The 26,195-nt window shown below is 33.0% G+C and overlaps 1 protein-coding gene across 2 annotated transcripts in view; it reads left to right on the top strand.

Annotated features, from left to right (window-relative positions):
- Positions 1–26,195, top strand: part of CNTN5 (contactin 5) — a 1,378,474-nt gene that overhangs the window by 1,212,693 nt on the left and 139,586 nt on the right. For both annotated transcript variants that reach the window (XM_045483542.1, XM_045483543.1), the window contains 2 exons: positions 9,141–9,268; positions 11,477–11,652. In XM_045483542.1, the coding sequence (XP_045339498.1) occupies positions 9,141–9,268; positions 11,477–11,652 (304 nt within the window). The remainder of the gene's footprint in view (positions 1–9,140; positions 9,269–11,476; positions 11,653–26,195) is intronic.

Genomic DNA, 26,195 nt, shown 5'->3' with positions numbered 1-26,195 from the left:
ACAATCAAAGGAACTCACAAAATAAAAGGATGTAAAATATGAGACCATGTACCTAAAATGTGGGGAAGAGAGGAATAAAGAATGGGCTTAAACTGAAGAGACCATCAACCTAGTATAGACTGCTGTATGCAGAAGATGTTATATTCAAACCTAATGGTAACCACAAATCAAAAACCACAAATAGATATGCAAAGAATAGAGAAAGAAATCCAAATATATCATTAAAGAAAACCAGCAAACCATGACAAAGAAGAATAGAAGAAAGGATCAGAGAAAAACTACAAAAACAACCACAAAACAGGTAATAAAATGACAATAAATACATATCAATCAATAATTATTTTGAATGTAAAATCAATCAAAAGACATGGATGAAAAAACAAGGCCCATCTATATGCTACTTACAGAAGACTCATTTTGGACCTAAAGGCACACCTACAGATTGAAAGTGAAGGAGTGAAGAAACATCTATTATGCAAATGGATGTGAAAAGCAAACCAGAGTAACAATACTTATATCAGACAAAGTGGACTTTAAAACAAAGACTGTAACAAGAGACAAAGGACAGTATATGATAGTAATAAACGGGACAATTCAACAAGATAGAACAATTGTAAATATTTATGCACCTAATGAAAGCACTAAAATACATGAAACAGTTACTAACAAATTGATAGTAATGCAATAATAGTAGGGGATTTTAACACCCCACTTATATCAGTGGACAGATCATCCAACCAAAAAATCAACACAGAAACAATGACTTTGAAAGGCACATTGGACAAGGTGGATTTAAGATATATTTAGGACAGTCTATCCTAAAAGAGCAGAGTACACATTCTTTTCAGGGGCACATGGAATATTCTGCAGAATAAATATTAAGTCACATATTAGGCCACAAAACAAGTCTCAACAAATTGAAAAAGAGTGAAGTCATACCATGTAACTTTTTGGATCACAATGCTATGAAACTAGAGACCAACCACAAGAAAAAAATCTAGAAAGATTACAAATGCAAGGAGGTTGAAGAACATCCTCCTAAACAAGAAATTAAAGAAACAAAAAGTACATGGAAATAAATGAAAATGAAAACACAATATTCCAAAACCTTTGGGATGCAGCAAAATGATTCTAAGAGGGAAGTTTATAGCAATACAAGCCAATCTCAAGAAGCGAGAAAGATCTCAAATAAACAAGATAACCTTACACGTAAAGGAACTAGAAAAAGAACTGCAAACATCACCAAAAGCCAAGAGAAGTAAGGAAATAATAAAGATTAGAACAGAAATAAATGCTATGGAAACAAACAAACAAACAGTAGAGCAGGTAAAGTCAAGAGCTGGTTCTTTGAAAAGATAAATAAAATTTATAATCATCTAACCAATATTGTAAAAAAAAAAAATGAAGAGAAAGGACCCAAAAAATTACGAATGAAAGAGGAGAAATAACAAACACCACAGAAATACAAACATTGTAAGAGGATATGCAAAACTATATGCCAACAAATTGGACAATCTAGAAGAAATGGTAAATTCCTGGCAACATATAATTTACCAAAACTGAAGCAGAAAGTAGAAAATTTAAACAGATTGAATACTAGGAAGGAGGAGATTGAATCAGTAAACAAAAAATTTGAAGTTCCTTGACAGCTCAGTCTGTTAAGCATCTGACTCTTTCAGTTCATGTCATGATCTCATGGTTGTGAGATTGAGTCCTGTATCAGGTCCATACTGGCGTTGAGCCAGCTTAAGATTCTATCTCTCCCCCTCCCTCTTCCCTTGCCCCACTTTTTCTTTTTCTAAAAAAACAAACAAACAAAACTCACAATAAACAAAAGTCCAAGATCAGATGGCTTTACGGGTAAATTCTACCAAACATTTAAAGAAGAGTTACTACCTATTCTTCTCAAACTATTCCAAAAAAGAAAATAGGAAAGGAAACTTCCAGACTTATTCTATGAGGCCAGTATTACCCAGATCACAAGGCCAGAAAAAGACATCACGAATAAAGAGAACTACAAGCCAATACCTTTGATGACCATAGATGCAAAAGTCCTCAACAGAAGACTAGCAAACAGAATCTAATAAAACATTTAAAAAATCATTCACAATGATCAAGTGGGATTGGGTGTATGCCAGTATGCAAGGGTGGTTCAATATTTGTAAATCAATCTACATGATACATCAATAAGAGAAAGAATAAAAACCATATGATCATTTCACTAGATGCAAAAAAAAAAAAAAGCATTTGACAAGGTAAAACATCCATTTATAATAAAAGCCCCTCAATAGAGTAGGTATAGAAAGAACATAACTCAACATAAGAAAGCCATATATGAAAAATCCCTGAGAACATCATCCTTAGTGGGGAAAAACAGAGCTTTCCCCCTAAGGTTATGTGTAAGACAAGGATGTCCACTCTTAACACTTTTTTTCAACATAGTGTTGAAAGTCCTAGCCACAGCAATCAGACAACAAAATAAAATGAAATGCACCCAAATTGGTAAGGAAGAAATAAAACTTATACTATTTACAGATGACATGATACTGATATACAAAACCCTAAAGAATCCATCTAAAAACTCCTAGAACTAATGAATAAATTCAGTAAAGTTACAGGATACAAAATCAATGTGTAGAGATCTGTTGCATTCCTATATACTAACAATGAAAGAGCAGAAAGAGAAATCAAGAAAGCAATCCCATTTACAAATGCACCAAAAATAATGAGATACCTAGAAAAAAAAAAAAAACAAAGAGGTGAAAGACCTCAACTCTGAAAACTATAAACCACTGATGAAAGAAATTGAGGACAACACAAAGACATGGAAAGACATTCCATGCTCATGGACTGGAAAAACAAATATTGTTAAAATGCCTGTATTACCCAAAGTAATCTGCATATCTAATTCAATCCTTACAAAAATATCAACAGCATTTTTCATAGCACTAGAACAAAATATCCTAAAATGTATATGGAACCACAAAAGACCCCAAATTGCCAAAGCAATCTTGAAAAAGAAAATCTGATGGTATCATAATTCCAGACTTCAAATTATATTACAAATTTGTAGTGATCAAAACAGTATGATACTGGCACAAAAGATAGACACATAGATGAATGGAACAGAATAGAAAACCCAGAAATAAACCCACATTTATATGGTCAATTAGTCTTCAACAAAGCAGGAAAAAATACCCATTGGGAAAAGACAGCCTCTTCAACAAATGGTGTTCGTAAAACTAGATAGCTCCATGCAAAAGAATGAAACTGGGCCACTTTCTTTCACCCTACACAAAAAAATAAATTCAAAATGCATTAAAGACCTAAGTGTGAAACCTGAACCCATAAAAATCTTAGAAGAGAACACAATCAGATAGGTCTCTGACATTGGCCTTAGCAATGTTTTTCTAGAAGTGTGTCCTAAGGCAAGGAAAATAGTAGCAAAAATACACTATTAGGACTATATCAAAATAAAAAGCTCATGCATAGGGAAGGAAGCAGTCACAAAACTAAAAGGTAACCCATGAAATGGGAAAAGATATTTGCAAATGACATATCCATTAGAGAGTAGTATCCAAACATCTATAAAGAACTGTTACAACTCAACACCCCAAAAACAAATAATCCAATTAAAATTGGGCAGAAGGCTTGAATAGACATTTTTCCAAAGAACATATTCAGATGGCTAACAGACACATGAAAAGATGCTCAACATCACTCATTATCAGGGATATGCAAATCAAAGCTACAATGAGATATCACCTCACACCTGTCAGAATGACTACAATAAAAAATTTAAGAAACAACAGGTATTGGCAAGGATGTGGAGAAAAAGGAACACGGGTGCACTGTTGGTGGGAATACAAATTGGTGCAGCCACTCTGGAAAACAGTATGGAGGTCTCTCAAAAATTTTTAGATAGAACTGTACTACAATCTAGTAATCGCACTACTAGTTATATACACAAAGAATACAAAAACACAGATCCAAAGTGGCACCTGTACCCTGATGTTTATAGCAGCATTATCAACAATAGACAAATTATGGAAAGACCCCAAGTGTTCATTGACTGACTAATGGATAAAGAAGATGTAGTATAGATGATAGATAGATAGATAGATAGACAGATAGATGATAGATGATAGATGGATAGATAGATGACAGATAAATAGATGATAGATGATAGATAGATGGATAGATAGATAGATAGATAGATAGATAGATAGATAGACAATTGGATATTACTCAGAGATCAAAAGAATGAACTCTTTCCATTTGAAACATCATGGATGGAGCTAGAGTGTATTAACACTAAGTGAAATAAGTTAGAGAAATACAAATACCTTATGATTTCACTAATGTGGGATTTAAGAAACAAAAGAGATGAATATATGGGAAGAGGAAATAAATGAGAGAGGGAAGCAAACAATATGAGACTCTTAATCATAGAGAACAAACTGAGTGTTAATGAAGGGAGGTGGGTGGGGGATGGGCTAAATGGGTGATGGACATTAAGGAGGACACTTGTGTTGAGCACTGGGTGTTACATGTAAGTGATGAATCACTAAATTCTACTCCTGAAACCAAAACAACAAACAAACAACTTTTTGTGACCTTAGGTTAGGTAAAGATTTTCTAGTACAACCACAAAAACACAAAGCATAAAATAAAATCTATATGTTGTACTTCATCAACCTTAACTTCTGCTGTTGGAAAAATGTTAAAACATGCCATAAACTGACAGCAAATATTTGCCATTATCCTTCCTGAAAAAGGAGTTATATATAGAATATTAAAAAAAACTGTCAAACCTGAATAAGAAGACAATTTCATAAAAAAATTGCTAAAATATTTTATTACTTCACCAAAGAAGATGTATAGATGGGTAACCAGCACTTGAAAGATGCCCAACATCATTAGTCATTAAAGAAATGCGACTTAAAACTCCCGTAAGATTCTACTACCTAATTATTATAATATCTAAAATTAGGAAGACTGACCATCTCAAGTGTTACAAGAATTCTCAGATGATGCCGTGAGGAATTTAAAGTGTGGTGTAACTGCTTGGAAATGGTACATCTCCTTTAAAAAGTTAAACATTAAGCATGAACCAAACGATCCAGTAATTAGTCCTAAGTACCTATCCAAAAGAAATATAAGCAAATATCCATAAAATACTCTACCCAATGTTGATAGCAGCTCTATTTGTAGTAGATCCAAGCTGAAAATAGCTCAAGCATCCACCAAAAGGTGTATGGATAAACAAGTAGTGGTATATACACCCAATGGAATACTATTCAGCAACAAAATGGATTGCATTATTTATCATTGCAACAATACAGATGAATCCCAGCTATGCTGAATGAAATAAACTAAACAGAAAGGATATATAATGTTATGATTTCATGTATATGAAGTTATGTTAAAGTTAAAACTTACTATGGGGACAGAAAGGAGATCAGTAATTGCCAAGGGATAAGGGTGTGATAAAAAGAGATTATAAGTAGAGAACACAAAGGAACACAGAAATACTTTGGGGGTGATGTATGTGTTGACTCTCTTGACTGTGGTAATAGTTTTGTGTCTGCATCCATTTGTGAGGACTTTTCAAAGTATGTGCTTTAAACCTGTGAACCTGTTATATAACTATCATACCTCAATATAGGTTTGGTTTTTTTTGTTTTTGTTTTTGTTTTTTTTTTTAATGGTAGCTTCCCTTTGCCCTTAAAATAAAGAACAAATGTTTCCCATACTATACTAGGTCCTACATGATCTTGTTCCTATCTGCCTCTTTGGGCCACTCCTGCCCCTTTTACATGCTGTCATCATAACTGGCCATTTGATTCTTTAAGGTTTTGTGGTCCTTCCCACCTCAAGGCCTTTGCAAATGCTATCCCCTCTCCTTTCCCCACTCTTAACTCCTGGTTAACTTCCTCTGATCCTTCAGTTCTCATCTCAAATATCACTCCCTCAGAAAAGACTTACTGATTCACCCTAAAATACTTGAGATTTATAACTTTCTGTTTTTTTTCCTTTTTAAAATTTGTCACAAACTTTACTTATATTTTAATACATTTGAAATTGCTATCAACACTACTAAAGTATAATAATTTTTTATATATTATCTAGTTAATACTTTTGAAGAACTAGTTATATATATTTATAAAATTTTACATATAAAGAGATTAACTGCTTAAAATCACACACATAACAGTCAATGGCAGTGACTTAAACTCAACCATCTCTGACTTGAAAGCATATAATCTTAAGTAATGATTAATGATTTTGTAATATTATATCCACTATGATATGGTACCAAAAGAAAGCTAATCTGGAAGTCAAAGCGTAATCTCTAAAGTGACAGTTGGTAAGTAGGTAGTATCTCTAGGCTGGCAGTCTAACTGGAAGAACCTAAGCTAACTTGTGAGGTATCTGACAGGTAAGCCAAAAATGGAAGTGGAAGGTCCAGAAAATGGCCCTGAAACTTGGAAATCAAGATCGCACCAAGAAGTTAGCTATAGGGGTGCCTGGGTGGCTCAGTAGGTTTAGTGTCCAACTCCTGATTTCAGTTTAGGTCATGATCTCACAGTTCGTGGGTTCAAGCCCCATGATGTGGGTTGTCCGTGCGGAGCCTGTTTGGAATTCCTTCTCCCTCTCTCTCTCTCTTTCACTCAAAATAAATAAATAAGCTTATAAAAAAAAAAAGAAGTTAGCACTAAATCCTTGCAAGATAAGGGTAAGCATGATGTTATCCTAGATAGACTGTGGTATTAGGCAGATTAACAAGGCAGAGATCCAGTAATTTAGTGCAAGATGTGAATCAAGACATCTCCAGGTCTAGGCAAAAACTCATGGAAAAGTTTAGAGATAAGAATATAGTAAGCATAACTTGGCACCCAATGCTAGAATGCTGGTTTGCATTTGTAAAATCTCTCCTTACCCCAACAGACCTTTACTTCACTACTCACTTACTACCCTGCTCCAATTTGTGGACTTCTCAGCAGAATGAATCCCCAAATTTGAAAATTTCAAATGTAGGAGTTACATAGTAATAGAAGAGGAAAGAAGATAGATAAAGAGGCTGGAAATTGCTAGAAAACATTAATTAAATATTCAGTTATCTAAGTAATTATGTGTGAAATAGCCAGATATTATAATGTAAATCACATTCACAGTCTCATTTAGTTTTTCTTTTTACATTAAAAAAATGCATATGAGCTCATCTGATAAAGATTTGTCATTTGAATCTGTAGACAGGCTTTTGGTTAAATGACATTGCCACTTGACAGATAAAAAAAATCATGATATTCAAAATTCTTCAACCCCCAAGTGGCCTAAAGTACAGGGGTGTTCATAAACTATCTTTAAAAGGAGAGTATAATGTATTGCCTCCTGTCAGTGAGAAAGGACTTATCTTAAATCAAGAGCTGAAATACTGCCAGTGTCTAAGATATATTTATTTCTTTAAAGGAAGTGGATTTTAAGCCAAACTTCCCACCTGCTAGATTAGAAGCAGTAAAATCCAGATATATTAAAGATATTAGTGATCTGAATAGATTATAGTAATTTAACTAAATTTCATTAAACTTTGTAATTCTCATAAGATAATGCCTATTTGTTTGGATAAAGTATGTTTTACTTTCAAGTTTATCTTTTTATAGTATGTTTATCTTTGGAGTTTAAATGGAATAAATATATTTCATTTTTATAGAAAATGAGCACTATTTAAATAATGAATAGAATTTTGTATTGACCATCGTAAATGGGTTTATATAACTTTTAAGGGCACTGTGTTTTCCAAACGCCTCAAGTTAGTTATCTCTCCTAGACATATATTACAAAATCAAAGTATCTATTCCAAGTTTGGCTTGTTTCTAAATTTGTCTTCCTTATACATTATAAGGCAGGTTTGATGTATATTGAAAAGAATATGATGTTTTTAAACTAGTATCTTTATTGATGATAGTATGTAGTTATAAATTCATAAGCAATAGTCAGCAACCTAGAATCTAATCCAATTGTTACAAAGTTCAATGCTTTTAATAACTCAGTTCTGGGTAATTGGCAAGATTGAATACATACCTTAAAATAACATGAAGGAAGTAGACTAAACATATTCTTGTTTCTTAAATAGTTTAATATTATATTAACATGGAATACATTATTCTTTTCAGAACCTAAAAGACCTAATTTTAGGATTTTAAGTTCACTAGGGCCACTAGTTCTTATCAAAAGCTTGTTACTTCCTCTCCCAAAAGTCAATCCAAACTCTAGTGGCATAACAAATAAAATGACACTGACAGCTTCTATTTTACTTCAGGTTGCTTGAGGAGGTTGATGCATTGGTGATGTAATGGGTTATATTTCAGGAGCAAAAAAGGGAGAAAAGGACAAAAGTACTAATTAATTTTGAAACCCATATATTTCTGGGAGGATGAATACACAGGATAATATGATAATCCCAAATGTCAACCTTTCACTGAACTTCTAAAAAATTTTTTAATAATGCTTTAATTTTTCACCTTCATATAAGTCTCAAGGTCCACTTTTAGCAAAGCCCAAATGCAAACTCAGGTATCATGTTTTTATATTTAAAAAGTGCAGTGTGAGCAGCCCAGGTATCAGTTATCAGGTCTCATTTTCATACCCTTGCCGCACTGGTGGCACTGTAGAGAAACCACCATAAATCATCTCTTGGCTGTATACAATTAATTTTATGTTCTGCACTTGTCCTCCCGTATGTTTTTATGCTGTTTCTTTCTATATTTGATTTTTGAGGTCACTCTGGGTTTGAAGTAAAATACTCAAGCTTCATATTAAAATATCGCTGGGTGATATTATAAGTTTTAATAACAAATTTCAGGGTCACCTTTTCCCATAAGTTTTAAAATTAACTGTCAAAAAGTGTCAAAAAATAACCTTTAACTCTCTGACCCTTTTAAATATAAGAGGGTATTAAGTGGGTTTATTGCATAATTTCTTAAAGGGTAAAACATTTCTACTATCACATATTTTCACAGTGATCCCTTTATCTTATTTATTATTACCTTGGAGGTGGTTTCAGACGTCATCAGAGTTTTTTACTACTTAGCTGATTTGCAGTAAAAGAGGCAAAAACCTTTTTTAATAATTTTCAGAATAGCTATTCTTCCAGACGGAAGTCTACGGATCCTAAATGCTTCTAAATCAGATGAGGGAAAGTACGTTTGCCAAGGGGAAAATGTCTTTGGTTCTGCTGAAACCATAGCTTCAGTATCTGTAAAAGGTAAGAAAATGTGGCTAACTGTGTTACAAGCATAGTTTCACAGCTTTGTCAGAAAGCAAATAAATAAAATATGCATGTAAATTGTGTTTGCGCCTATGTGTGTGCATGCTTCTATTGATAAGATACACTACAAACATAGAACTAACAGCCAAATTGTCCCTTCCACTATTTAGGAGACCATAAAGAAAGGAACACATTGTTGGTAGAAACTTAAATAGTTTGCTTTGAACAAAATATGTGAGAGGGTAAAGAAATCTTTCTGAAGTTTTACTTGATGTCTCAAAATTTAAAAGTATTCCAACAGTATAAAAATATTTTCCTCTATCAAAATTAATTTTAACATCAATCAGTAATATTCCTTTGTCACCGTGGGATCTGGGGCAGAAAGGATAGCAGACAGAGGACAGGAATGTGTGGTGTTTGAGTGTGCATCAGTTAAATGGTTACCTGAGCTGCTCTTTGGTGCTTGCATCAATGGAATTTTTTATATACTGTCATTTTTTAGTGTTATAAATATTGTCACTTAAATGTTTCTGTTAGTTTTCTAGTTCTAAAGTGAACTATATTTTGGCCTAGAACATTTTTTTGAGACTACGTATCATTGTTTACTACTAAGAATATCTCATATGTTAGGCAGAAAAATCTCATCAATTGGCAAAGAAATATTTTTCACAACTGCACTATATCCTTGATTGATTTTTTCCATGTGGGCATGTATTATATAGTGAATCATACTTTGGCTACAAAAAAGTAGAAATGTTTTCTTTTTCTTTACAAATAAAAGTGTCATTAAAATAGCCAGCACTCTGATATTTTAGAAAAGAGGCGAACATTAAGAGAAGGAAGGAACATGATTTAAATGATGTTTTCATTTACAGCATACATTATGGGAATCCAATTCAGTCTGCTAATCTGTGTCTTATTGTGCTATATAATGTTTATCATAATGAAGCAATGCTGGATTCACAGACTTTTTTGTAAATAATATCAAAAAAGTTTTTTGTAAATCACAAGTTAAATGGAATATTTAGTTACCCAGAGCATTCCAATTCTCACAATGTTTAAACTATAATATGCTGTGATGATCTGTCTTCGCTGATGAAGTCAGAATTTAGAAAGCCACACGGAATATCTGACTTTTAGAATGTTAATATTTACATTCATTTTCTCTCTGACTGCTTAAAAGGATGTTGCATATTAAAGGATCTTATCCGTGGTTAAGAATGATGTTTCATCAGACTATGCTATTGCCAACAATAGAGCTAAAATAGGAAAATTAGCCTAATTTTTAATCATTTGTGTCAGTCTTCTTGAGGTATCTACAACCAGGAATCTAGGAAAAAAGACTAAATCAAAATCCTATCTCCATCACCTTCCTACTTCATTTTAAAAAATCATATTTCAGTTATCTGATCACTAGCTTAAATAACCCTTAGATGAATAGCAGTATTAGCCTTTATTGGTTCAAACTTATTTTAAACACAGTAAAAATGTATCTATTTTTAAATTTTTAATTGAATCCTTTAGTAATTAAACACACATTTTTTTCTCAAAAAATTTTCCATTCAATAATTTGTCTTTCTTTCTGGATCTAAATTAAACCATCCACAATTTATCAAAATTATTTTATAATCAGCTAGAGAAGTGCATTTTCTATTCATAAAAGGGTTTTGTAGTGTATAAAGCAAATATAAGTTGGCATAGTTGTAGTATTATATTTTTGTCTGTGTTAAAATAGTAATTTGAGAGGCGGTGACTTCTATAACTTTTAAAGAAGTGAACTCACCTGACTTCTTCCTCCTTAGATATGGAACATATTTTATTGTTAAAAAAAATCCTTTTATTTATACTTGATGATCCTTGAAGGTAGACCAGGAGGTTACAACTTCTTTTTTTCTAATTTTCCTTCTTCTGGAATGCCAAATGCTGCTTATAGTTATGTATTTTCTTGTCTTTTTCATCCATGCTTACTTCTTAATAGGAATAGCAACTTTTAAACCATCAGTCTCCTACAAAAGCATACTAAAATGCCCTAGCATACAAAAAAAGGTAATATTTCAATTAATAATAGTTTATTTAAAGATGTGTATCCAGAGCAACTGCATTGTATAGATTCTTTGCTTAAGTTTTTCTCTATTATTTAAAATATAAAATACAGGGAAATACTATGTGTTGATTATGTTAATTAATGCATTTTTATTTCTATAGAACCTACAAGAATAGAACTTACTCCTAAAAGAACAGAGTTAACAGTGGGAGAAAGCATTGTCCTTAATTGCAAAGCAATTCATGATGCTAGTTTGGATGTCACTTTCTACTGGACACTAAAAGGACAGCCTATTGATTTTGAGAAAGAAGGTGGACATTTTGAAAGCATCAGGGCCGTAAGTTAATACACTTCTATTTGTCGAGTACTATAATTTTTAAAATTTACACTCAAATGTAAAACTTTATTATTTATGAAATGCTAAGGAAAAATAGGGAAAAATATATTTGATTCAAACTATTACTTTCTTTCATTATTATATGTTATGTCAAATTGAAAGTAATTTTGTAAAGCTCAGTAAGTAATTGGAAATACTTCATCATGCAAATCTGGTTTATTTCTCACTTTTATTTACTTGATTAATTTTGTCAACATTTACACATTACTTCTTAGAAGTTATATTGCTACATACTAGTGTTATTTAAAGCACTTTAAACAGTAAATATGATACAATAAATAAATGAAATAAGCCTGCCTATCCTACTCCTCAAGAAATAGTAATTTTGAAGATTCTTTAACTCCTCAAAGGAATTAAACATGAGCTTAAGCAGACCTTAAACATCAACCAATAGTCATAAATACATGTCAGCCTTAGACAAGGCATATTCATTTTTTGTCTACCAAGTCATTCCCTTGTAATATCTTGTCCTATATTACACAATTTTGTGGCAATCAACTAACTGAAGTGGGAATCTTTTGAGCCAAATGCTATAGAACATCAGTGTTCTCAACAGAGAAGTGAAAAAAGACCTTCTTCCCCCAAGTTCTTGTTTAAGATAAAAGAATGAAATAATGAAAGGAGAGAAGGATGATGGAAGTAGGGTAACAGAGAGAGATTTTGCCTAAAATATCCCTTTTATTTTGGCTGAAGAGGTGAATCCAAATGTAATTTATGCCTGAAAATCCAACTTAAAGTATTTCCTCGGGGCACTTCGGTGGCTCAGTTGGTTAAGCATCCGACTTTGGCTCAGGTCATGATCTTACAGTTCGTGAGTTCTAGCCCTACATTGTGCTCTATGCTGACAGCTCAGACCCTGGAGCCTGCTTCAGATTCTGTGTCTCCCTCTCTCTCTGCCCCTCCTCCACTCACACTCTGTGTCTCTCTCTCTCAAAAATAAATAAACATTTTAAAAAATTTTAAATGTTTCCCCATACTTGTTAATATCCATTTATTCTTCTGTAAACAGTTTGGGAAACACTAGAAAACCACAGTGGTGGTGAGATCAAATATACATATATAAAGCTCAGTTTATATTGAATTTTATTTTACAAGTAATATGATACAGTGGGGAAAAAAAAAGTCCAGATCCAAAGTCAGAAATTTTCTGGATCCAGTCCCAGGTCAAGTCCTAATCAGCTTTGTAACAAAAAGCCAGCCACTTGGCTTTCCTGGGCAATAATCTCATAGACAAATGAAGTGAGTGGATTAAACCAGAAAATTTCTAATGTCCCTTCTCACTTTAGAATTTAATATTAGTAGAAGAATAAATATGAACTGTCTTTGTTACATTTGCCAATATAACCAAAATTAAACATTTCCTTCTAAATGTTTCTTTTCATCCTGATTTACTTTGAAATCAATGGGAGAGATAATATATATAAGAAATAATTAATAACCACATCATTCACATCTAATCAAATAAATTAATTTTAATTATTAATGGTTATGTTATATGCAAATCATTTAGATCATGTTAAATTAAACTCATTTTCCCTAATTTGTGACTTTCCTTTTTCCTTTACCTGGGGTTAACAGTTCCTTCAAGATTGTGAACAAATAAAACAGAACCAGAAAAATGTAATACAAAAATATCACATTTCAAAACAAAAATATACTAACAAAAATATATCTTCTTAAAATTATCTGTAAAAATTCACTCTGAGTGATCAGATACATAAAGTAAAAATATGTCTAAAATGAATATTGGGTTTCCTTCATGTAAACAGGACCCCTTTTTGTTTAAAATATCGAGAGAAATTAATGGTCCTGGTAAAATTATTCTTATATAATAAGAATTCTTATTTTTGTCTCTTAGACATTACCACTTTAGTTTGATATCATTCATTTGTAGCAATAAATACCTTTAATCTTTTTTATAAAGTTGGAAGTTGACAATACCTGCCGTATCCCTCTTTGTATATATGCTGTTCTTGCCTTTAAGACATAAAAAATTGACTCCTTACTCCATGCAAATCCATATGATAAAGGCCATGTTAAACTTAGGCTCTGGATTGTAGACAGTAATAAGAAGCTATAGAATAAAAGAAAAGAAAGTACATTATCATACTGAGAAGTGAGAATAGTATTTAGTTTTAAGGTAATTTAGCACTCATCATTTTTAGTATATTTAGAATAATTAATAGAAATACATATGTACTTAAAAATATGTGGAAGCTCTAAAGCTACCATAAAGAAATTATCTATCCCCTTCCTCTTAATTACCTCCAACTCTGATTGAGTCCTGGCTGGCTTCAAGGATATATACTGGAGAAAATTCCATTTTATGACATTGATAAGGCAGAGAAAAAAAAAGCATGCTATCCCCCAAATAATATATTTTAAGAGGAGAAATGAAAGTTTTATAAATAAGGGAAATTTGGGATGCCTCTGGACTTGTGGGCTACCTCCTGTTTAAGAGGACAACTGAAGACTCTGGTGATAATAAGGACAGGATAGGACTCAGAAGAGAAGATGATTTATGAACTGCTCTGAGTTTTAAGGGAAAGCCATTGAAGGACCATGGGGACCTAGGCTAGCACAGCAAAGAAAGCCAAACAGATTCAGGGACTGCTTAACCAGGAACAGAGTGTGCCTTTGACTGAATTAACTGCCCTAGACCTAACCTACCAGCGGGCAATTGAATAGGGGTAAATCAGAAAAGGAAGAGGGGTATACTTTTTGAGCACATTAACACTGCCTAGCATCAAGTGAATCAACCAAATCTCTGGGAGAAAAAATACCAATGGTGTTGATATTTAGCATCTAGTAGATGGCAAAATATAGCTTAATGGAGTTCTTTACTTTTCAACTAATTGTACTGGTGTCTTTTATACACAGCCATTGTTTCTTAGATAAAACTGTAAACAAATTTTTAAGTGTAGCTATCATACATCTATATATAATGTTATATACACTGTTTTGTTTTAAATAAAATAGCTTTCAGACTGCATTACAAGAGAATGAAAAAACATAAAATCACATCTCGTTAAAAAAAATAATAACTGTTGCTTTGAAATTTAAATTAAAAAATCTGTATTGAAAATGCTTCTATTTCCCTTGCTCCTTTTACTTATGCCAGGTTTTACAAATCCAGGATTTTGACTGATTTGAAGTGAATCCTAATTACCAATGCCACTGTTAAAAGGGTCGAAGCAATCAAATAAATATTTGATCCCATTCACCCAAATCACTTTTTTTGGCAATGATATGAATTAACTAAATGTGACAAGTTAGTGAGGCTATCCTTAAGATATTAACTTCAGTTCATCATTACAAGTTAAGTGCTGTGGATGAAAGTAAAATACACAGCCCTCCATCCATAAGAGAGCACAGTTTAAGCGAGAGACCGCAGGATGAGCTAGTGATCTATCTGCTATAACACTGCTATCACCAGAGAACTTTGTGCATATGGCTGTCAGGAGGAGATGGTTTCTGAACCTGAGCTGGAAAGGTAGGATTTTGCCAGAAGGCTAGGAGAGAAAACTATATCTCAGACAGAGCAAGCAGATAAAGCAAAGACAGAAGGGACAGAAGAGTTTAGAACATGTTTCAGGAACAGTGAGGAACCACTAGACCTAACAACATAGTGAGGGCACATAGTACACAATAAGTGAATAGCTTTTGAATACATTTAAAGAAAAGCAGCAGAGACCAGTGTAAAGGCACTGACTTTCAAGCCATGGAATTGGGGTTGTATTTGGAAGGTAGCAGGGAGTCATGTGATTAAGATTTGTTTTTTGGGGGGAGACAATTCAGACAGCTGTGGGGAGCAGGAATTGAAGCTATTGTGGATTTTATATTCACTCTAGACTGATTAAGCAATGAGGAGTTGACCATTACAAGTTTGGCCTTAAATAACCATCCTCTTATCAAATAAGGTATTTACAATTGTGTTTCAACACAATTGTTTATGTTGGTCAGAGGTCTGTAAGAACCTCCTAATACTCTCAGGATCTCTGGACAGTACCTGAGCATGGCCAGGTAGCCCCAAAGTTACAATCTTTTTTTTTTTTTTTTTTTTTAATTTTTTTTTCAACGTTTATTTATTTTTGGGACAGAGAGAGACAGAGCATGAACGGGGGAGGGGCAGAGAGAGAGGGAGACACAGAACCGGAAACAGGCTCCAGGCTCTGAGCCATCAGCCCAGAGCCTGACGCGGGGCTCGAACTCACGGACCGCGAGATCGTGACCTGGCTGAAGTCGGACGCCCAACCGACTGCGCCACCCAGGCGCCCCCAAAGTTACAATCTTAATGGAGAACTGTGGTGATCCATTGTTTTTTCAGAGACTTGAAAGTCCTAATTATTCGTTAGAGATATAAGCTAGTTTTAATCTTTATAATGTTAAAGAACAGTTACACTGAATATACTGGAAGCATGAAATTTGCTCTGTTTTTTGGAAGAGAAAAAAACTTAAACATTTGTAATCAGGATAGTCCACTAAATAAGAATTGTCCTTTCCATTATGAATTCTCCAAACATGCTAAATTGTAACTAAATGGACAATAACCAAATGAAAGTGCACTATTTGAATGGTCCTTCATATTTACTGAATTCTCTGGTTGTAACAATATACCCAGGAAGGCATAGTAGAGATATTTGACATCATTTTTTAATGAGGAAACTGAAGCATAAGACTTTTCCAGGGCACATGAATACTAAATTGGGGTTACAAGATTAAATACAGCGTGATTTTTAAACTGCATTATTTATTCTTTCTTCTTTGTAAAGCATACATTTTCCATATTCATTGACCATATGTGTTCATCCCTTCTCTATAAACTGTGGGAAATAAAAGTAAAAAGATGATTTGGTTCTAGTCTTTAAGAAATAAAAGATAACATAGAATATTAAGCAATTCAAGAAAAAAGATGGCAATAAAAAACAATTACTATTTTTTATTACAGCCAAATATCATTGGCTCTGTTTGTGTGTGTGTGTGTGTGTGTGTGTGTGTGTGTATACACACACACATATACATATATATAAGCTATATACATATATATAAGCTATATATATATATATATATATATATATATATAGCATATATATATACACACACATATATATAAGCTATATATACAAATCATAACAATTATATGAAGTAATATTATTTGGGGAGAAGGTGCTACCTGACCTAGACCTCATTAGGATAGGAAAAGAAGAAAGAGAAAGGCAACCTAAAATGAGAAAAGATATGGTATCTCAGGGCTGTGAGAGATCTTAGAAATTATAGGGTTTGTCTTAGGCTGATACTCCATCAGTATATTAGCGTCTGCTGGAACCGTTTTAATGATGAGGAACTCACTCCTATGAACTAGTCCATTCCATTACAAATCAGACCTGAATGTCAGAGTGTTGGAAAATAGGAGAAATTGTGATAATCTCTATACCAAGCATAGGAATCATAAAGGAACATACCTGATTCATATCTATGATTTTTGTGGAGTATTAGGTAGATAAAAGGGGCTAGAATACAAATTCTTTAGTATCATAAGGATTTGACATTAGTTGAAATGTTCTAGCCTATGCCAGTCTTCATATTATAGTTACTTTTGTTCCTAGCTTATCTTCTTGGGAATTAACATCTATTTCCTAAGGATTGTAAAAGTCTCAGAATGGAGACAGTAAGTGCTTAACTGGCACCATTCTCTTTCCCAGTGGAACAATGCTAATGTAAAAATGAATGAAATCATTGGACACATTGTCAGGGTTTACTAAGGCATAAAGTTCTGAGGACCTCTAAAGCATCTACTACATCTTCTTCATCACATTAGCAGGTCTTGGAGGCATTTCATAATTAATCAGAAAGTGTGTGAAAGGGCAGAGGATCAGTAGCTCTATCAAAGGAACACATTCTCTTTGGTTCATTATACTCACTAGTAATATTTGTACTTTTAAGTAATAAGGCCTCCTAAACTCTGAGCCCTAACTTCTCCCTCCCTGACAAAGGGCTTGTCTTTCCTCATCACTTGATTACTTGCCTCCTAGATCTAGGTCTTGCTGTAAATCCCAGCATCCTGGTAACTCACCAACTTTCTGTTCTCTGCTATAAACTTTTGACTTGCACATATTTGTTTTACCACCACTTTCCAGGTCTTTCATCTAACTTAAGAAAAGAAGCCAATTTGTAATTTTAATAGGACAGAATAATCATCAGTCAAACTTGGTCTCTTAAGAAAGAGAGAAATTAACCTAAAAGGCCCTAGAATTTTCAGACTATTCTTGGAAAAGTTACCACAGCCATTCTCCCTGCTTAAAGAAAAATTCCTCCACCCACTATCTTCAAAGTAGTAGTAGCTTTCATAGCAAAAAAGAATTCCCATCTTTTTTGGTATGTGTATATGTTTCATGCAGTCCTATAAACAGGAACAAAATATGCCATTAAAATCTATTATTCTATAATATTTTATATATTCATGAAACAAGCTAAACTGTGAGGTCCCTAAAAGCAGAAGCTAATACGCTGTTTTATTTTTTATTATGCTGCACTATGGATGTCCACAGAATAGCCACTCAGTCAATCTTTGCCGAATAAAAAAATAATTTGAGGGGCACCTGGGTGTCTCAGTCAGTTGAGCATCTGACTTCAGCTCAGGTCACAATCTCAGGGTTCCTGACTTGGAGCACCGCATCAGGCTCACTGCTGTCAGCTCAGAGCCCACTTTGGATCCCCTGTCCTCCTCCCTTCTGCCCCTTCCCCCACTCATGTGTGCTTTCTCTCAAAAATGAATAAACATTAAAAAACAAAAAATACAATGTCTACTTAAAAAAAACTAATAATTTGATGTAAACCATTTTCTCGACTTAGCCAACTATTGCATTATTTCAGAGATTTTAATATAGTTAAATACTTTATAAAATTCTGTTAAAACCTTTTCTTATAACAGGATAGTTTATGTACTTGCTTTTTTACTTTGACACAAAATTGGATATTCACTTGAGCAAAATTTGGAACTGAATGAAAGGTGACTGCCTCGGTGACATCTAAGACAGTCAATTATTGGGAGAGTCTTCCTTAAATTCTGGGGATGTTACCTACATAATCTGTGGGCCATAGTACCACCAGGATCACAGCTGAGTAGTAATACCATGTTGATTATCCACCTCCATTTACTCTGATTAGCAGGGGTCCCACAAAGCAAAATTTGAAGTGAGCCTCTTCATAGTTGGTCAAATGTAGCAAAATCAGGTAATGCTTCCAACATTATCACATATAAAAAGACGTTACTCATTCAAATCACAGGACTCACTTTGTTCATTTAAATATAGTCCACCAAAACAAACTTTCTGGGTGTGGTAATATGGTGAAGATACAGAGATTTTTTTGCTCATTTAAAGGTCCATTGTTGGTAGCTGTTTTATCTTTATAATACATTTATATAGCGTATGAGTGATATGAAAGTCACTAGTTTCTCTTCAGTGTTTTTTTTTTAATTTTTTTAACGTTTATTTATTTTTGAGACAGAGAGAGACAGAGCATGAACAGGGGAAGGGCAGAGAGAGAGGGAGACACAGAATCTGAAATAGGCTCCAGGCTCTGAGCCGTCAGCACAGAGCCCGACGCGGGGGCTCGAACTCACGGACCGTGAGATCATGACCTGAGTCGAAGTCGGACGCTTAACCGACCGAGCCACCCAGGTGCCCCTCTTCAGTGTTTTTAGTGAAGAACTGTAAGTTTACTTTTTTGTTATTGTTTTTCTGAAAGAGAGAAAAAAGAAAAATAAAGTTTCTTGATAGAGAAAGTCAATTTTAGTGTAGGCTATGGCAGGAAAAATCTGATCAACATAGTCTGTGTTCTGTGATCTCTGAGGGGATAAAAATACATACTTTCTAGAGATTTTCATCAGAACCAATTAGGATATTTCCGGTTATTGCATTGGGAAAGGGGGAGAATGAGAAATATAAAGTACTATTTACCCCTTAATAGAATTTGCTTTCCTGGATTGTAAACTCCGGAAATTAAATATGCTATTAGCTCACTACCTCCAGAGATTAAGAAGTGCTTACATGTTGAGGACTCCATAATTTTTTCCTTTTGAAAGTTGTTTTTCTCCAAAATTATTTTTCCCTGTATTAACTCAGGCTGGATTTCTATAATACTACATTGTCCTTGGGTTGGTTGTTTTTAATCCAACCAAAGGATGAGTTTAATCTGGAATAAAGTGTCTGTTTCTTTAGAAATGTGACCATTGGTAGACCCCAGTACGTGTTTGCAAAATCATGTCATTGTTTTTAACTTTGACTATTAAGTCTATCTGATTATTTCAGTGACTTCATGAAAATACATTCTTACCTAATTCTAAGTCATTTTCAATAATGAATTACTTACTTAGACTTACTAGTCTTTTTAATACACATAACAAACTTCTAATATAAATTTTCACACAAAATAACACTCCAAATACTTTGAGTTTCAGTTGAGAATTTCGATTGTGCTTATCCGTTATTACTTTAAATTTCTGTCAGTTGTCCTGCAACTGCACACTGATGAATTATCAAATGGACCTTGACTCTGGAACTCCTTCCCTGTTCCAATCTAATAAAGATTTATTTTTATAAGACAGCAAATGTTTTTTATAAATATATATGTACTAAATAGCTTAAAATAAATAAGTAGATAAAAGTATCTTTAAGTTATAAAATTGTAGTTTTCCAGGTGTGTCAAATATTCAAGTCAAGTTACTGAAATTCAGAGTACCTTAATTACTATTAAATCCTAATACTCATCTTTTCTCAATACTCCAATTTTGTACAGTATTTGATTTTATTTGTTTCTTAAGAGGATGATATTCAAATCTCGATAATTTTTTTTTTAATTCTCGTTTTCTTGTTTTCTTGTATTCCTCTCCCTTTCATTATTCAAATTGATTTGTGGGCCTATTCAAATGAATTGAATTAGGAAGGATAACTAATTGTGTCCATTTTAACTGAGGCTACCGTAGGCCACTGTAGTAGACACCATGGCGTATTGCCCAGATTGCCTTTAAAAATTGAGGTAGTCTTTTCCCAAGCCACTGAAAGTATTGGTGGCTGCTCGCTTCACCAAAGTCCCTCTCTGGGAATTGCCCGCAGCCAAAAAGAGTTGTCTGGCCCAAGTTATGCCCCAGCTTTTCAGTCCATGACCAAAGGTAAGGATGATGAATGCTTAGGGATGGTTATAAAGGATAAGCTGAAAACTTTGTTGTGAATGCATTTAAACAATGTCCTCTGCTCAGTTCTACTTTCTTCATTTTTCACAAATATTGATCCCAAAGGCATTCCTTAATGGAGTCTCCATCTCAGAGACTGTTTCTCTGAAATTCTGTCCTGAGAGCCGCAATGGCAAATGCCATCACTTAGAAACACTGGAAACAGATGAGTAACAATAAAAATAATCATAATAGCTCTCATCCACTGAATGCCCACTAGGTACCTGGAAACATGCTAAACTTTTCAAATGCTATTTCATTTAACCCTCACAAATACCCTATGATATAATAATTGGTTTTGTTTTTATTTGTGGTAAAAGGGAGATGATGTTTTAAATTTCCTACTTTCTCAATAAGTTTAATGTGAAATTATAGTAAATATCCTTCATTCAATTTAAAATTTGTGGGTCAATTATTCGCATTGCTGGTAAGATTTTCATATATTCATCTAAAATTACTCACCTCCTATAAAGTTTATACTATGATTATGTGGTTACATTTATACTATGCAATTTCTTTTTCCTAATATTTGCAAACTTTACTATCATGAACTATCTCCTGTAACTTTACCAAAAATATGTTATGTATATTTTTAAAGGCAAAGGTATAAATCGGACTCTTTAATATTTAGTTAATCATTTCAGAATAAAATTGAAACAGATTCATTATCTGATTAAGATCTAGGCTAAAATATATAAATAGAATTTACATCATAAAGAGAACTTTTACCCTTCCTCTTTTATATGAATTATTTCATTTGATTCCCACAATAACATTGTGTCAGACAAGTTATACGTAAATAAAGAAACTGAGCCCCAGGAAGGAAGAGGCATGGAGGGGACATCATTGCTGAGATTCTAGGCAACACAAGCACATTTATAACACAGCCACCATTATCATTTAAGCTTCTTTGAGCTTAAAACTTCATTGCCATGAATGCTATTTCAAATATAGTTTGATGTTTTTGAAACAAAGACATGAATAATGAAAACTACCCATAATTCTTCACAGTAGCATTTTGAAAATTGAAGACAGAGAGAGAGACTGTGTTTCTTTTCTGTAGTTCTACCTCTCTAGCTGGACAACTCAGCCTATTTTTACCTGACTTATTTGAACATTATCAAAAAATTAAACTAAAATATTCTGTAATATCAAATCACCAAATTGTGTTAAAAAAATCCTCTCACAAAAATTACTGATGATGGATTGAAAAACATCTTAAAATATCCTCCCATACTTGCCTTTTCAGATGTTCTGTGGGTGTGTTTTCCTATTTATAAAAGCTCACTCTTCTGGCTGTTGTAATTGTATCAGTGTATACTGTATCAACCCATTTTTATCAACTTCACTTTTTAGTCTTTTGAAGATTCTTTCAAAATGAATATGAGATAAATTATGTTACATTGCTTTTGCAGCTGAAGATGAGACAATGAATGTAGAGTACAAGAGTTGCAACATTCTTCTGAAGAAAATATTGTTTCCACATTTGAGACATTTAAAATTCTGTTTTCCTACTATATTATTTACAGGACTGTTGGTTTCATGTGAGTTTTAGACTACCAAAACCCAGTTTTCAAGTCGGATAGCTGGTAGGGTTTCAGATTCTTCCTTTTTCCTCATACACATTCTCCCAGTGCATCCATTATACCTTTCCCATCCTTCCACCAAAGCAAGTATCAAAATCTACTGTAAATTAGTACTTGATTCTTTCCCTTCTAGCCTCTACATTTCCAGAAGTTAAGTATATGTTTATTTTCTGAACTTAACACAGTACCTGGAGTACATTAAAGACTAAATAAATATTTGTAGAGTTGCTAAAGGAATCAGTGAAGATAGGAGTAGATGAACTAAAACAGCCATTTAGAGTAGACCATTTAGAAACATATGTTAACTATACTATCTAAATAGCTTTTTTATTATTGTTAACCAAGAAAAATTTCTAACTTCTATTGAAGTTATAAAGAATATCAGTAACCAATAGTTTTATTCATTTTGCTTCATATGAAAATTTAAATATTCTTGATATTGTGCTAAAAGTAATCATTTTCTTTGGAAATAATAACCACAGGAGTTGGTCATAAAAGAGAAATATTCAATGGATTCTAGTTACCATGTTTAAGCAATGTCGATATGTTTTATAGGGTTTTTTCTTGTTATTTTAAATTTTTTTTTAGTGTTTACTTATTATTGAGAGACAGAGAGAGAGAGAGAGCATGAGCATGGGAGGAGCAGAGAGAGGCACAGAATCTAAAACAGCCTCCAGGCTCTGAGCTGTTACCACAGAGCCCAACGTGGGGCTTGAATCCATTGACTGTGAAATCATGACCTGAGCTGAAATCAGATGCTTAACCACTGAGCCACCCAGGTGCCCTGTTGGTGTTATTTTTTAAAAAGTACCTTATGTGTATCTATGTATCCAGGAGATATAATTTAACCTGCAGAATGATGAAATTCATAGTAAAATAAGGCCCTTGATATTAGAATTTCCAGCTTGTAGGAATAATATATAAAAGACGATTATTATTTTTTTTTTTTTTGGTTTTTAAAAGCCTTAGTAAATAAAAGACTGTCCTTATTCTCTAATACCACATAAGGTTTAGGATTTTATAAGCAAACATGGTTCAGTTTACATTTTGAAACACTATTGATATGTAAGTATTGTGTTTTAGACTGACTCCTATATTATTTCTTAAAGTGATTTTCAAAGACTTGGTTTTTGAGAGGCCATTATTTTCAAGACATCTTTGAAATTCTACTTTTATTTTGAAATTTCTCTTTCTACATCTGTTTTGTATTAAAGTCTAAAGCATGCCTAAGTGTTATGATGTGTTTAGCTTTTAGCTTTTCAAAATCCTCTAGTTTCTTACATGGACTATTTTTATCATATTACAATACAAAAGTGCACTTTAAGAGTCTAGAATTAATAACTCAGTAAGTAGCCTCTCAAAGATGTTTTTTCTGTTGTATAAGGAGGAAGAGAAATTTTTGGAGATAACTATTGGGCTATTATTATTCACTTCCTTTCTTCATCTGATATCCCTCACATAAAAGAAATGGAAAAGATCAATTTAGAGAATTTGGAAAGCACAATACTTTTATGTTTACCAAATAATTAATGGCTCTACAGAGTATTTTATCAATGAACAGCAGATTAATTCAGAATTTATATCAGTTTCCATAAAGATTTATTGAGCACCTATACTAGATACCTGTCCAGGAACTGAAGGTTCTGTAGTAATCAATAACAAACATTCTATGGGATTTATATGAATACAACTGAGATAGAGTGTTGCCTTTGAGGAGCATTGGGTCTTAACAGAGGAACACACATATAAACTGGTATGTGGCAAGAGCAATGGAAGAACTGTGTTTAGGAAACTCAGTCCAAGTTGCATATCATCCAATGTGTAGAAGCAAAGCATACTTTCTGAATCAAATAACACCTGAGACTATTCTTACAGGAGAATAACATATGTATTGCAGGCAAAGCAGGAAGAAGAAGGGGGAGAAGACATTCCAGGTAGGGACAGAGCATGAAAAAAATATGAAAAATACTAAGGTTTTGTATACCAAATCCCAATAACAAACAGTGGTCTTACAGTTTAAGCAAATTACATCTAATATTACTACAGAAGTTCCATTTTAAAGAAAGCTGCCCATATAACCTTGGAAAGTTAAGCAAATAGTTATGATTATTCTTGGTTCCAATTAAAGCAAGTTACATATTCCTGGTAAAAGTAAAGCTGCCAGATTTTTCCAAATTAAATTGTATGTTTCTTAGCATAAGTATATGTTTTACATAAATTTACACATTGCTTGAAGCTGTCTATGGAGTATATCAAAAAGAAATTAATTATTGCAGTGTTAAGATTCAATATTCAGGGTCATGAGGTAATTCCCTGAGAAGTACTATGTGATTTTTTAAGAAGTCTGCTTGTTATTCTAGAGGCAATTATAAGAATACAACACAGTTAAGGAAACAGGCTAAAATCAGAATTTCTGCTTCCATCCATATTTATTGCTTTAGTAAATTATATATTTTTGAAGATAGGAATCATATCTACCTTGATAACCATTTTGAGTACTTGATATCATGCCTGGCAGATTATTTGCTAAATAAAATATTTGTTAAATGAGTTATCATATAAACAAATAGAATTTTATGCTCTTATATATAGTGACTTTCTCATTTCCCTGCTCATTTGTTAAATTACCATACCAAAAATAATAAATAAATAAATAAATAAATAAATAAATAAATAAAGGAATATACCAATATCAGGAAAGATTTTAGTCTTTTTTTTTTTTTTACTTTACAAAACTTTAGTGGTTACCTGTAATATGTATAGTACTACATGAGGGCAGGGAATATATGGTTGAGTAACGTGTGATTTCTCTCTTCTAGAATTCCTAATCTAGATAGATTTTTAAATAACTATTTAATATGATAAGTGTTATAGTATTGAGATATTATACTGTTGAGAGAGGTAAACTCTGGAGGAAAATTTTGACTTATTAACCAAGGATGTCATTGGCGGAAAGACTTGTTCTTAGAATTAATATTGAATTTAATTTTTTACTAAGTTCATTACCAAAGGTTTTTCAATCAACTAGTATAAGGTAAGGTAATAATACAACTGATAATTTTTAAATTATCCTAAAATTAATTTTTTTTCTCATTATATAATTTACACGTCTGCAAAACCAAAAGGATTAACTATCTTGAAGCAAAATTAGCTAAAATAATTTAGGATGCATAAACTGTGAAGATATTATGTTGTACTAAACAGTTGAAAGGTTTCATATGAAGAAGCCTACTCGAAACTATAAAATATTATATTTTATCCTTTTTAACTGGTGATAGCCCCACAAATAAATAAGCATACTGACAAATTTTTTTAAAATACTTATTAAATATATGGTATTTTGCACAAGCATTTCTGAAATCTGCAGTCTAATTGCCATAATCCATCATTTAAGTAGTAAGGAATACTGAAAGACTGGCTTTCCTGAAGTAAGAGACCTCTGACATGCTTTGCTCACAGTGCCCATCACATAGGTAATGATTCTGAACAGGCTACTAGAATGTCTTCGTTTAAACAACTTTAGCTAATGTTAGAGATGCAAGCATTTCAATAAGATGTTTCTATTTGTCTTTAAGAATAATCAGGCAAAAGACATTAAAGATCACTTTTTCTTAATTAACTTGTTTTTGCGGGGGAGGGGGGGAGATGTTGCCCAGATTGCTGTT

Source organism: Leopardus geoffroyi, chromosome D1, assembly GCF_018350155.1.
Source record: "Leopardus geoffroyi isolate Oge1 chromosome D1, O.geoffroyi_Oge1_pat1.0, whole genome shotgun sequence".
In the NCBI taxonomy this organism is placed as follows: domain Eukaryota; kingdom Metazoa; phylum Chordata; class Mammalia; order Carnivora; family Felidae; genus Leopardus; species Leopardus geoffroyi.
This window is presented reverse-complemented; position numbering and strand designations above follow the sequence as displayed.